The sequence below is a fragment of the Mirounga angustirostris genome, unplaced genomic scaffold, assembly GCF_029215605.1.
Source record: "Mirounga angustirostris isolate CCGP_5_RB_7025 unplaced genomic scaffold, mMirAng1.0.hap1 SCAF_2, whole genome shotgun sequence".
In the NCBI taxonomy this organism is placed as follows: Eukaryota; Metazoa; Chordata; class Mammalia; order Carnivora; family Phocidae; genus Mirounga; species Mirounga angustirostris.
Genome location: NW_026991710.1, coordinates 67690033 through 67703997, shown reverse-complemented (window position 1 = coordinate 67703997; position 13965 = coordinate 67690033). Strand labels below are relative to the sequence as shown.

Genomic DNA, 13965 nt, shown 5'->3' with positions numbered 1-13965 from the left:
ACTCATCTCGGGAACAGCGGTGCCGCTTGACACCGCCCCAGGCAGGCTCTGCAGGCTGTCCCGGTTCTTCGGGCCTGTGTTGCCACACGGTCACTCTGGCCACTCCGGGAACCGCCACCACTTGCTGCTTGTAACTCGCAGCGCTGCTGAGGTGGGACAGCCTGGCATTTGCTTATTGGCGGTTCGAGCTTGCTCTTGGGTAATGTGGCCCATTTTCCTTTTAGGTTTGCTTGTCGTCCCCCCCCCGTCCCCCCGGCCCTGTACTTGAGGAGTCCTTTATTTACTCTGGGTTCTAATTCTTTGTCGTTTCTACATCTCGCAGGTACCTTCTGCCAGTCTGTGGCTTACGTTTTCAGTTTATATATGTTTTTTTCTGGCACACAAGTCTTTCATTTTGATGTAGTCGCATCTCTTACTTTTTGTGATTTTTGCTTTTTTGTGGCTTAAGAAATCGGTCCCAGTCCTGAGATCATAAAGACAGCCTTGTTTATTTTCTTTTACGAAGTTCAGGGTTTTGTTTTTCACACTTGGGTCTTTAGGTCCAAATACACTTGGAATTTACTTGCAGGTATGGTTTGTAGTGGGGATCCTTTTTAGTTCCCTTGTATGGAGAGTCCATTGTCCCCTCACCGTTGATCTGGATGCCATCTCTGTCTGCACTGGGGTCCCATACCTGTGTCTGCAATCCTCTCGTTCCGTGGCAGACCACGGAAAGGATCCCGCAGGTAGCACTCTCTGATGCTGACGCTGCTTAACTCCAGAGATACTTTCATAGAAGCATGAGCTGTATAATTGTTTTTGAGCCGGTTCCTGAGGCTTTGCGGGCACCGGCGTATTAGAAAGGGTGTGGCCCTTGGGTTTATACTGACCAAATGCGCCCTGGGTTCCTGTCCATTCTGTCATCTCAGGCAGGTTACTGACCCTCTCTGGGCCTGTTTTTTTATCTGTAAAATGTGGATAATTATACCTCCCCTCATAGAGGTGCTGAGAGAACGGTGAAATCATGTATGTGAATTTTATAAAACACCAAGTGTGGAGTCTGGCAATATAGGTGTTCAGTAAAAGATGTTATTATAGTTTCTTTTCTTTTCAGATTAATGTCTTAAACCTTTTTCCTGGGAAATCTCACTCAAGATGAGGTAGCCAGAATGTTGGTGCCAGCTCTTCCTTATGGGACTTTCTATGAGGTTGGCAGAGGATTCTGTCTTAGGGTTCTGTGCTTTGAGAGGCCCACTCTATAAAACCTAGTAATCTAGTAAGTTTTGACAGTCAACACCCCTGAATGGACACTGGCACACATTATTCCTTGTCGTGTTTAACTTCCCAAATACTATTTGAGGGTAGATAATTCTTGAAATTATCCATTGCTGTCAGATGTCTGGTGGAGGGTATATTTGAAAAACCAACCCCACAGTGATTGCTTATGATAGAGCAGACACAGAAGGCAGAGCAGAGCCCTGCTCACGTTCTTTGTGCCCCTCAGTTGGTGAGAGAGTTTGTCAGCACTTTTTTTAATAGTTTTTTTTACAGAGAGAGAGAGAGAGAGAGTGAGCAGTGGGGAGGGACAGAGGGAGAGAGAGAATCTTAAGCAGACTCCCTGCTGAGTGCAGAGCCTGATGCGGGGCTCGATCTCATGACCCTGAGATTGTGACCTGAGCCAAAATCAAGAGTCAGGCACTTAACCGACTGAGCCACCCAGGCTCCCTGAGAGTTTATCAGCACTTCTGAGGGTCTCGTCAAAGTCCCAGATCCAAGAAGAGCCTTTTAAACTCCTTAAGCTGGTGACACTTTGTTTATTCTCTGGACACCTTTACTGGTAGATTATTGGAGGAAAAATAATTTTCTATTTCAGTCTTATGAAAAGGCAAGCTTAAAGTGATTAAATGCCACATCCAAGGTCACACCCTGCTTTATTCCAGGAAAAGGAATACTTTTTGAAGAATTTGAACACCTCTTTTAGTAGAGTCTACTTCAGGGAATTCTATCAAGATAAACAGAAAATGAGAACATTTGGACCAGACAGAAAAGCCAAACTCCTGTTCAAGAAATCACTGAGGGGTAGATCAAACAGTGTTTAAAAGCCCAAAGGAACTTGATAGTGACCAAAGAGTCTTTTAAAACAAGTAGTAAATCTTCTGCCAAGAGAAAAAGAGTTAAGCTCCAAGTAAAGATGTTGGCATCGCTCCCAGGTTTACAGGGCCCGAGAGCCTGTCCCACACGGGAAGAATGGCCTCACAGCTGTTCAGACCCTTTGGCTTCATCCTGTAGGAAAATCTTGCCTTAAAAAAAAAAAAAAAAAATTCAGTCACACAGAGAGCTTGCCTTGGTTTAATATTACTTTTCTTCATAGACCAAAACAAATAATATGGTGGGTTTTTTTTTTTTTGGTCCCGGGTGAGCCACACACCACAAACCAGTACGTCTTTGGCATCTTCTGGCAATTATGCTTCTGCTCTTGGGCATTATAGTGCCGGCTTTCTGTTCAGTTTTTAAGTTTGTGTCCCTCGGCCCAGTGATCAAACGTGGCGAGGACGTGCACCTACTTGCTTTTGCCTTTCCTTTAGGTGCAGTCGCTTTCAGTCAGAAATCAAACGCTTGAAAATCTCATCGCCAGTGCGCGTGTGTCAGAACTGTTACTACAACCTACAGCACGAGAGGGGTTCGGAGGACGGGCCTCGGAATTGTTGAAGACTCGACAAGCTGGTTGCCCAGCACGGTCTGTAGACCCCCCCTTCCTGATTCCCCGGTCACGGCTCACAGCTCGGAAGGCGTCTCGAAGCAGTCTCCGTTTACGCCTCTCTTCAGACCACGTGTCTGAAGCGTCGAATTCCAAGGGATCAGTGAATAAACGGGTGTCGAGTGCAGCGGTGGGGCAGACACTGTTCGGGGGAACAGCACAAGAAGAACAGGAGGTGGTTCCTCGGAGCGACTTTGCCAGTATCCAGTTCTCCCTGTTACCAGTAGCTGTCTCCAAGAGAAAATCCTCACTTACTGTCTTTTCTCGCGTCTCATTTTTATAGATCGACTCATCCTTATTTGGAAAAACCACCACCAACAAAAAAAGGCTTTTAGAAAATGGTTGTAAATCTGACTTCTTTGCAAGTAACTGTGTATATTGTAAATAGGTATAAAGGCCTTTTTTTCTAAATAAGGACTTAACTGTCTGTAACATGAGACTTCAATCTAAACCACTAACTCAGTGAACTACTTATGGTTTGTCTGACATCTCTCACAAATTAATTATAAATATGTTTTTTAAATCCTCAAAGACATTATCTGTGGTCTTTTCTCCCCGCTTTCCAGCCCAGCCTCTGTGCCCGATGTCCTTTCTTTCAAGTTGCCCACAGTATCTCCACTTAAACTAGGCTAGTAACCAAAACGATGCGGACCTTCTTTAGGAAACAGTGTGGGAGACTGAGAGTCCTGCCATAAGATACCCTGGAAATATCTGGGCATCTTGCACCTGGCTACGCACCACCTCAGTGTTGTTCCAGTGTCCTAAGGCCCCTTGTAAACTCCTATCTGGACTGCCGTGTGGCCATAGCGTCCCCTTCTGAGCATTGCACAGTGGCGGTCAGGTGATTGATGATGCGGTGCAGGAGCCAGCCCTGCCTCAACTAATGGAAATATAGTTGCATGTAACCCACATTAGCTTCTCTTGCATAGAACATAATAAGGATGTGTCTTTGTGACACTAATGTTCTACGATAGCTTATTTTCAAAAAAGGGTAAAAAGTGAAAAATGTGTACAGAATTAACATATAAACCTTGTTGTAAAACTGGATCATGTCAGAACTGCTTATAATTAACCTTTACCATTTAATGCCATCTACCTGAAAACCGTGAGATTTATACTGTATCAATGTCTATTTTTTTGTTTTTGCTATGAATATAATTACAGTATTTTAATATTTAGTTATTTAATTTGTTCTACTAGTTGGATACAGAACACACAAATCCAGGGAGACTAAAGCTGGTTGGGGCTTAAGAAAGAAGTTTAGTTTACAGAAAAAAGGCTTTGGTGGTGGGATTTTTTAAAATGTGTGTTATGTACATATATATATATATATACATATACATATATATAAAAAACAAATGAAACAATTAATCTAGATTTTAACATTTTCAGATATTTAGTGATAATATTATGAACAATTCTAAAAGCCCTGTGATTTGAAAAAGTGTAGAATTATTTATGGCCCAAGCAAGGAAGGACAGGCCTTCACACCCTCGTGGAGGTATCATACAAAGGACAGTGGCTTTGGCTTTCCCAACTTTTCATCTTTAGGCCCTGGTGACAGGCACACTTATGCACTAAAATGCACATATATGCACATGCATTCAGAAATAGGCATTGGTACAATAGTAATCTTGTACCTAATGGGCTGAAACCAGCTTAAGAACAAATTTGTTCTTCCTGATAACTAGGTCTCCAAGAGAAAATATAAAGGCTGTTTTAGTGCCTTATGCTTACTAAATTTAACCCTTTATTTACCTAGGTTTGAGCCTACAGTCTATTTATGATTACATATCAAAATTGATTCGTACACTTCCATTTCTAAAAGTTCAAATACACTTGTTAATAAAAGGATTATTGGCATTAATATTTTAACTTGAAGAAAAGTTGTGTTCTGTTTTCCTTCCTGTGTCTGAAGTGCTCCCCACACTTCCCCCTCCCCCACCATCTTCAGTTCTAATAAATAATGCTGGATGTTCAACAGTGGCAGGAATTGTGCTATCATAGAATCGTGGGCTTTGCCCCTGTCCGGCCCTACAGATGAGTTGTAGCAGTGTTATTCTACACTTTTTAAAAGAAGCGTCCTCCTTGTGTCTATGAACCATGTTTACCCCAAACCCAATGGCAGAGATGTTCTTTAAAGACTTGAATATATGAATGTGTGTATGTAGTTACTTAAAGGTTATTCCTCTGTGTAATACGAAGTTATATGGGATGAACACTTTTAAACTTTCCGACACAACTTCCATAATAGAAGGTGGAAACCAAAACCCTCATGATAGTATTTCCTCTGGCAGCTGGTGCTGTGGGCAACTCTTTTATTCAGTGGGGTTTCTTTTCTTTTTGCTTCCTGATGCAGAAATCACAAATCACTCACACATGCAAGTACACTCACATACATGAACTAATTGTTCCTCTGGATGTCTTTGTGTGTTTCATGTACATTTGTTTACCAACATCTATTCTCAGCATGTACACCCACCTTCGTGTGGTCTGTATTCCTTCTCTGAGAGTACCTCACAGGGCTCCTGCCTGATTTGTGTAGTTCATTTGTTCATCCATCCATCTATTCTAACATTTGTGTGTAGCGTGGAACCGTAATGTCATGCTTCGGAAGAGGAAAATAGCTGCCCATAGCAGCCGTCCGTCTGGATAATAGCAAAACACTCTAGATAAGTTATTTTGCACTTTCTTATGTATAAAGTTGGTAGAAACTTATTTTTTGCTTTGTATCATTTAAATACATTTTGTTTTGGTAAATGAACTGTGTATAAAATATTTATGCCGTTAAAACTGTTTTTAGAAAGTATTTTTAATTTCAGCAAGTTTGGTTACTTGTTGCATGACTATTAACACAGCTGACTTTTTGTGTCAGTGCAATGTATATTTTTTTGTCCTGTTATTAACTTGTAAGCCCTAGTAATGGCCAATTATTTGTACAGCAACAGAAGTAAATTGAAGACCTGGCTAAGACTGGATTGATTGTGGACGTTTGTACTATACTGCAGAATCCAATATCTGTTCTTTGGTGGTTATGTAAAAGGCCTGAAGAATTACTATCTAGTGTGCAATCTGTGATAACTGAATGTTCATTGTGTATGTCTCTGATGCAAAAAGGTAGAGTAACACAATTACAATACATGATTAAATGCAATAGTCCAGGTACTTTTTTTTTTTCATTTCAAATAAATACCTACTATTTACCACCCAAAGAATAAAAGTTGTTTTTAAGTTAGTTTATTCAGGGAAGGAGAAACAAAACAAAACAGAAAGCAGATGCTTCCCTAAACTTTGTGTAGTTCTTTTCGAGTTGTGAATATCTCTTTCAGAAGCTCCTGCTTACAGAAATGTTGGCTGTTAGGTCTGGTTCAAGCCCTAGTTTGATCCATCTTTAAATGCTTTCTGCATTGAGCTTCCCAATTGTGCCGGCTTCCTGGGGCTGAGGAGTGTGTGTGGACGGACGCAGGGAGAGACAGCTGACTTCGGGAGACACGCCTGCAAGCGCAAATGGACCCATGGACAAAGTGCATCGTGTGGTTTTGGCTCTTTTTCACTGACCCTCATTCTCTCTCCATCACATTGTGAAGAAAAGAAGCAACAGTAAATCGTCTGTCTCCCACCCCTACCATATTCACATCAGGAATATTTTGGTATCCTGCCCTTTTTCTGGAAGCACGGCACCTACTGTCATAAGCTAGTCTTTCCATTTCAGTCTTCAGGCTGAGAGTTAAGAACTCACAAATCCATTCTTATTGTTACTAGCTTATTTAGTTTTAAGACTGCCTTCTGAGTATAGAAAACACTTTTTTAAATTTATTTAAGCTGCTTTAGCAACTAATTTTCCTCTCTCTAAAGATACAAACAAAATCCCAGTTCCATGTAAGCTTGAACGGCAGAGTCCCAAATTTGAGGATATTGTGCTCATTACAAATCCCACTTCAGTACAACTCCCTTCCCTTTAGAGGCAAAGATAGAGGAATGCCAAGAACTCCCAAGAACGAACAGCTATTTCTTCAACAACAGCCAATGGTAAGAGAGAAAACAGGGTAGTTCCCATTTCTTTAGTGCAGTCCTACTCCAGGTTCTAATGACCTCAAGAAGCGTTGTAGTCAAGGATGGGCATTGCTGAAATTCAGGATTTTTTTTTTTTTTTTTAAGATTTTATTTATTTGACAGATATAGCAAGAGAGGGAACAAGCAGGGGGAGTGGGAGAGGGAGAAGCAGGCTTCCCGCTGAGCAGGGAGCCCAATGCGGGGCTCGATCCCAGGACCCTGGGATCATGACCTGAGCTGAAGGCAGATGCTTAACAACGGAGCCACCCAAACGCCCCAAAATTCAGGATTTAGAGGAGAAACATGCAAATGATCACTAAGTCCCTTTTCTGCAATTTGCTTCTCCTCTCCAATAAAATGACACATGCACCCCCTCATTTTAGCCCCTTTGGAGCATCGAAGAAGAGGCAGGCCAGCAGAAGTGGTCTAGCATTGACTTAGTCTCCTTACTGCTATTCTCATTTTCCTCACATTGCAAAGCTCTTTTTTATTTACTGTTCCTTTTGACTTTTGCTAGAATGGCAGCAAGCTGAGCTCCCATGCTGGGAGCCAGCATGGTGTTTTGGAGAGCCCTGAAATACGAGTTGAGGGCCCGAGGCTGCAGCCACTCCCCACTTGTGAACTTGAGAAGCCCCTGTTGAAATAGCTCCCAGCGTCAGGTTTTCATGTGTCCCTGGCTGCCAGGAGCAGGGAGGGGTTAAGATTGCACTTCGTTTTTGGTTTTAGGACCTTTTGGTCCTTAAAAACTGTCAAGGACCCCCACACTTCTGTTTATGTGGTTTGCATCTATCAATAGTCATTGTATTAGAAATCAAAACAAATTTTAAAAATATATGTTAATTCATTTTTAAATAACAATGATAAAACCATTATATATTAACATCAATTAAAACCATTATATATTAACATCAATTATATATTTCTATGGGGAAAAACCTTCCAAGCCAAAAAAAAAAAAAAAAGAATTAGTGAAGAGTGGAATTGTTCTACAATTTTGCAAATCTCTTTAATGTCTGGCTTAATTGAACACAGGTGGATTCTCCCATCTGCTTCTACATTCCATCTTGGGATACTTCATTTTGGTCGAAGCATATGAGGAAAATCCAGCCTCACACAGGTATGTGGTTGGAAAGGGGGGGGATATATTAATAGCCTATCCAGATTATTGTTTTTTTTAAAGATAATAGTTTGTTTCTTAAAGTTTGATTACTGTATAGCATCTGGAACCACATCGGTGAACTTTTGGTCTGTCTTGCATGGTGAATCCAGCATTTACCCGTGCATAATTTATAGCGTGCACTGGTCATTTAGACAATATTGGGTCACCGACGTAGTAGTCAACTACATCACTGCTCCAACTGACGTGTGTAGAGATCGTCCACGTGTTGACATACTGCACTACAAAATAAATATTTTAATAATAATACATAACTTCGAAGTATCACCAGCAGCCCCGGGAAATTCTAAGCCAAAGAGCGATGGAGACGCGTTTTCTAGTAGAATTTTGGCTTAAAACCTGAAATTTTATCATTGGCAATAAATAGTTCGCTGTTTTTGAAGCAACAGGCTAACTTCGTTAAGTTCAAGAAAATCTCTGCCCAAGAACCACCATCTGTCAGGTCTTTTAAGTAAACCTGGTGTGCGGTGAGGCAAGCAGCTAGTTCAGCTCACAACTCAATTACCACGATGCTCTTCTTCCAGACCAGCGTTGTGCTACGGGATGCGAGTGCCTTATGGGTACTTCTCAGTTTGTGTCACACAACTTGAATTTCAAGATCTAATAAAAGTAGCAATTTTTACTGCTTCTCTAAAGACACGCTTAAGCGAAATAGCACTTTTTTTTTTTTTTTTTTTTTTTTTTTTAGCAAGTGCTTGAGATAAAGAGTATCGTGATCCTAACCAGCAGTTTGGTGCCCCTGGCTTGGTGTGTGTGTTGATTCCAGCAGTTTTACCCACCATTGCTTCTGCACCTTAGTTCAGTACAAATATCAGTGCAAGTAACATTTGTAGTATATTATGAAAATAGTCTAATATTGCACATTCCGCAAAAGGGACTCAGAACTCCCAGGGCTCTGTGAACCAGACTTTCAGAAGCATTGGTCCAAGGAACCCAAATTGTCAAGAAGCATGTTGCATGCAATCTCATTTGGGAACAGTATTCCTCATCATAGGCCTGGGGCTTCCGACTGGGCTCCCACTGAAACCTGCCAAGTGTAAGACCAGGCCCCGCTGTTGGCGGCCACACTCGGCCATTGGAATACCACCACGTCCTCAGCTCTAAGCAACACAAAGACCGAGAATGCATCTCTGAAGCATTGGAGTTTCTAATGTCTTTTTTTTTTAATTTTTTTTATTATGTTAATCACCATACATTACATCATTAGTTTTTGATGTAGTGTTCCATGATTCATTGTTTGCGTATAACACCCAGGGCTCCATTCAGTATGTGCCCTCTTTAATACCCATCACCAGGCTCACCCATCCCCCCAACCCCTCCCCTCTAGAACCCTCAGTTTGTTTCTCAGAGTCCATAGTCTCTCATGGTTCATCTCCCCCTCTGATTTTCCCCCCTTCATTTTTCCCTTCCTGCTATCTTTTTTTTTTTTTTAACATATAATGTATTATTTGTTTCAGAGGTACAGGTCTGTGATTCAACAGTCTTACACAATTCACAGCGCTCACCATAGCCCATACCCTCCCCAATGTCTGTCACCCAGCCAACCCATCCCTCCCACCACCCACCACTCCAGCAACCTGCAGTTTTGTTTCCTGAGATTAAGAATTCCTCGTATCAGTGAGATCATATGATACATGTCTCTCTGGTTGACTTATTTCGCTCAGCATAATACCATCCAGTTCCATCCACGTCATTGCAAATGGCAAGATCTCATTCCTTTTGATGGCTGCATAAAATTCCAGTGTGTGTGTGTGTGTGTGTACCACATCTTCTTTATTCATTCATCTGTTGATGGACATCTGGGCTCTTTCCATAGTTTGGCTATTGTGGACATTGCTGCTATAAACATCGGGGTGCACATACCCCTTCGGATCCCTACATGTATATTGTTGGGGTAAATACCCAGTAGTTCAATTGCTGGGTCGTATGGTAGCTCTATTTCCAACTTTTTGAGGAACCTCCATACTGTTTTCCAGGGTGGCTGCACCAGCTTGTATTCCCTCCAACAGTGTAGGAGGGTTCCCCTTTCTCCATATCCTTGCCAACATCTGTCATTTCCTGACTTGTTAATTTTAGCCATTCTGACTCGTGTGAGGTGGTATCTCATTGAGGTTTTGATTTGGATTTCCCTGATGCAGAGGGATGTTGAGCACTTTTTCATGTGTCTGTTGGCCATTTGGATGTCTTCTTTGCCCATTTCTTGATTGGATCATTTGTTCTTTGGGTGTTCAGTTTGATAAGTTCTTTATAGATTTTGGATACTAGCCCTTTATCTGATATGTCATTTGCAAATATCTTCTCCCATTCTGTCGGTTGTCTTTTGGTTTTGTTGACTGTTTCTTTTGCTGTGCAAAAGCTTTTTATCCTGATGAAGTCCCAATAGTTCATTTTTGCCCTTGCTTCCCTTGCCTTTGGTGATGTTTCTAGGAAGAAGTTGCTGCAGCTGAGGTCAAAGAGGTTGCTGCCTGTGTTCTCCTCTAGGATTTTGATGGACTCCTGTCTCACATTGAGGTCTTTCAACCATTTTGAGTCTATTTTTGTGTGTGGTGTAAGGAAATGGTCCAGTTTCATTCTTCTGCATGTGGCTGTCCAATTTTCCTAACACCATTTGTTGAAAAGACTGTCTTTTTTCCATTGGACATTATTTCCTGCTTTGTCGAAGATTAGTTGACCGTAGAGTTGAGGGTCCATTCTGGGCTCTCTATTCTGTTCCACTGATCTATGTGTCTGTTTTTGTGCCAGTACCATACTGTCTTGATGATGACAGCTTTGTAATAGAGCTTGAAGTCTGGAACTGTGATGCCGCCGGCTTTGCTTTTCTTTTTCAACATTCCTCTGGCTATTCAGGGTCTTTTCTGGTTCCGTACAAATTTTAGGATTATTTGTTCCATTTCTTTGAAAAAAGTGGATGGTATTTTGATGGGGATTGCATTGAATGTGTAGATTGCTCTAGGTAGCATTGACATTTTCACAATATTTGTTCTTCCAATCCATGAGCATGGAATGTTTTTCCATTTCTTTGTGTCTTCCTCAATTTCTTTCATGAGTATTTTATAGTTTTCTGAGTACAGATCCTTTGCCTCTTTGGTTAGATTTATTCCTAGGTATCTTATGGTTTTGGGTGCAATTGTAAATGGGATCGAATCCTTAATTTCTCTTTCTTCTGTCTTGTTGTTGGTGTATAGGAATGCCACTGATTTCTATGCATTGATTTTAGATCCTGCCACTTGACTGAATTCCTGTATGAGTTCTAGCAGTTTTGGGGTGGAGTCTTTGGGGTTTTCCACATAAAGTATTATATCATCTGCAAAGAGTGAGAGTTTGACTTCTTCTTTGACGAATCGGATGCCTTTGATTTCTTTTTGTTGTCTGATTGCTGTGGCTAGGACTTCTAATACTATGTTGAATAGCAGTGGTGATAGACATCCCTGCCACGTTCCTGACCTTAGGGGGAAAGCTCTCAGTTTTTCCCTATTGAGAATGATATTTGCTGTGGGTTTTTCATAGATGGCTTTTATGATATTGAGTTATGTACCCTCTATCCCTACACTCTGAAGAGTTTTGATCAAGAAAGGATGCTGCACTTTGTCAAATGCTTTTTCTGCATCTATTGAGAGGATCATATGGTTCTTGTTCTTTCTTTTATTAATGTATTGTATCACATTGATTGACTTGCGGATGTTGAACCAACCTTGAAGCCCAGGGATAAATCCCACTTGGTTGTGGTAAATAATCCTTTTAATGTACTGGTGGATCCTATTGACTAGTATTTTGGTGAGAATTTTTGCATCCATGTTCATCAAGGATATTGGTCTGTAATTTTTTTTGATGGGGTCTTTGTCTGGTTTTGGGATCAAGGTAATGGTGGCATCATAAAACGAGTTTGGATGTTTTCCTTCCATTTCTATTTTTTTGGAACAGTTTCAGAAGAATAGGTATTAATTCTTCTTTAAATGTTTGGTAGAATTCCCCTGGGAAGCCATCAGGCCCTGGGCTTTTGTTTGTTGGGAGATTTTGATGACTGCTTCCATTTCCTCTGTGGTTATAGGTCTGTTCAGGTTTTCTATTTCTTCCTGGTTCAGTTTTGGTAGTTTATACATTTCTAGGAATGCATCCATTTCTTCCAGATTATCTAATTTGCTGGCATAGAGTTGCTCATAATATGTTCTTATAATTGTTTGTATTTCTTTGGTGTTGGTTGTGATCTCTCCTCTTTCAGTCATGATTTTATTTATTTAGGTCATTTCTCTTTTCTTTTTGATAAGTCTGGCCAGGGGTTTATCAATCTTATTAATTCTTTCAAAGAACCAGCTCCTAGTTTCGTTGATCTATTCTACTATTCTTTTGTTTCTATTTCATTGATTTCTGCTCTGATCTTTATTATTTCTCTTCTCCTGCTGGGTTTAGGCTTTATTTGCTCTTCTTTCTCCAGCTCCTTTAGTAGTGTAGGGTTAGGTTGTGTATTTGAGACCTTTCTTGTTTCTTGAGAAAGGCTTGTATTGCTATATACTTTCCTCTTAGGACTGCCTTTGCTGCATCCCAAAGATTTTGAATAGTTGTGTTTTCATTTTCATTTGTTTCCATGAATTTTTTTAATTCTTCTTTAATTTCCTGGTTGACCCATTCATTCTTTAGTAGGATGCTCTTTAGCCTCCATGTATTTGAGTTCTTTCCAACTAGAACTCAATCACAAGAGGAAAGTTGGAAAGAACTCTAATTAGTCTTTTTGTTAGTCAGTTCTTTAGTCAAGACTTTCACATTTTGATCAAGTAAAAAAAAAGTAATGTTTTCAGGGGCTCCTGGGTTGCTCAGTTGGTTAAGTGTCTGCCTTCAGCTCAGGTCATGATCCCGGGGTCCTGGGATGGAGTCCCAAGTCAGGCTCCGTGCTCAGCGGGGAGCCTGCTTCTCCCTCTCTGTCTGCTGTTCCCCCTGCTTGTGCTTGCTCTCTCTCTCTCTCTCTCTCTCTCTCTGTCAAAAAAAAATATATATATTTTCCTGCTAGATACAGTTCTACCAAGTGTAATACACTGGTGAGGAGCATGGTGGCAGAGAGTCGGTCTGGGGGTTCAGTTCCCACCCTACTACTTACTGTGAAATTGGGCTCTCTTTCTGCATTTGAGTTTCCTCACCTCACCTGTAAGTTTTGTATTATGATACCTGCCCCCAGAGAATTGTTATAAGAATTAAATCAGGTGACGTAGATATGGGACATGTGCCTGAGACATGTATGTTCTCAATATATTGTGTCAGTGTGGAAATAGGAACATAAAAGGAATGCCCTAAAACATTTCTAAAAGCCTAAATAAAGCCACTGGCAGGTGGTTAACCTTCAGTTAGATGCACAGCACCCAGAATGTTAGGTGTGGGAAGAGGCCTGAGAAATCACCTGCCCAGACCCTCATTTAATGCAAAAGGAAAGGGATTCAGAGAGGGGTTTGCTGGGGCTGGGTTTCCTTCTCTGCTCCACCCCTCACCTCTGACGTCCAGGCCCACACTCTTTACTAACAGTTCCCAGTTTGCATTTTCCTTTTTCGTTTGTTTGTTTATGGTGACTGCAGTGAAAATGTCCTTAGGATTTTTTTTTTCAGTATCATCTGTGCAAAATCATGCCTTACTTTATTGAGAAAATAAAACACTAGAACTTCAGCCTTGGCCTTCAGCTGTCACACTTCCTGCTCTACTAAGGAAAGGGGCAAGCTGGCAGTTATTTAGAGACAAACGACTTATTTATTAACTTGCCCTCAAGCACTACTTCAAATTTCAAACCAAAGCTATACCCTAAGTGCTATTTCTTTTTTTTTTAAAAAAAGATTTTATTTATTTGAGAGAGAGAATGAGCGGGGGGTGGGGGGAGAAGGAGCAGAGCGAGAGGGAGAAACAGACTCCCCGCTGAGCAGGGAGCCCAATGCAGGACACGATCCCGGGACCCTAAGATCATGACCTGAGCCAAAGGCAGACGCTTAACAGACTGAGCCACCCAGGCGCCCCCCAAGTGCTA

The 13965-nt window shown here is 41.2% G+C and overlaps 1 protein-coding gene across 8 annotated transcripts in view; it reads left to right on the top strand.

Annotated features, from left to right (window-relative positions):
- WDFY3 (WD repeat and FYVE domain containing 3) overlaps window positions 1-5937 on the top strand; it is a 263913-nt gene extending 257976 nt beyond the window's left edge. For all 8 annotated transcript variants that reach the window (XM_064584729.1, XM_064584731.1, XM_064584732.1 and 5 more), the window contains one exon: window positions 2565-5937. In XM_064584729.1, the coding sequence (XP_064440799.1) occupies window positions 2565-2688 (124 nt within the window). In that variant the 3' untranslated portion in view covers window positions 2689-5937. The remainder of the gene's footprint in view (window positions 1-2564) is intronic.
- The last annotated feature ends 8028 nt before the right edge of the window (window positions 5938-13965 follow it).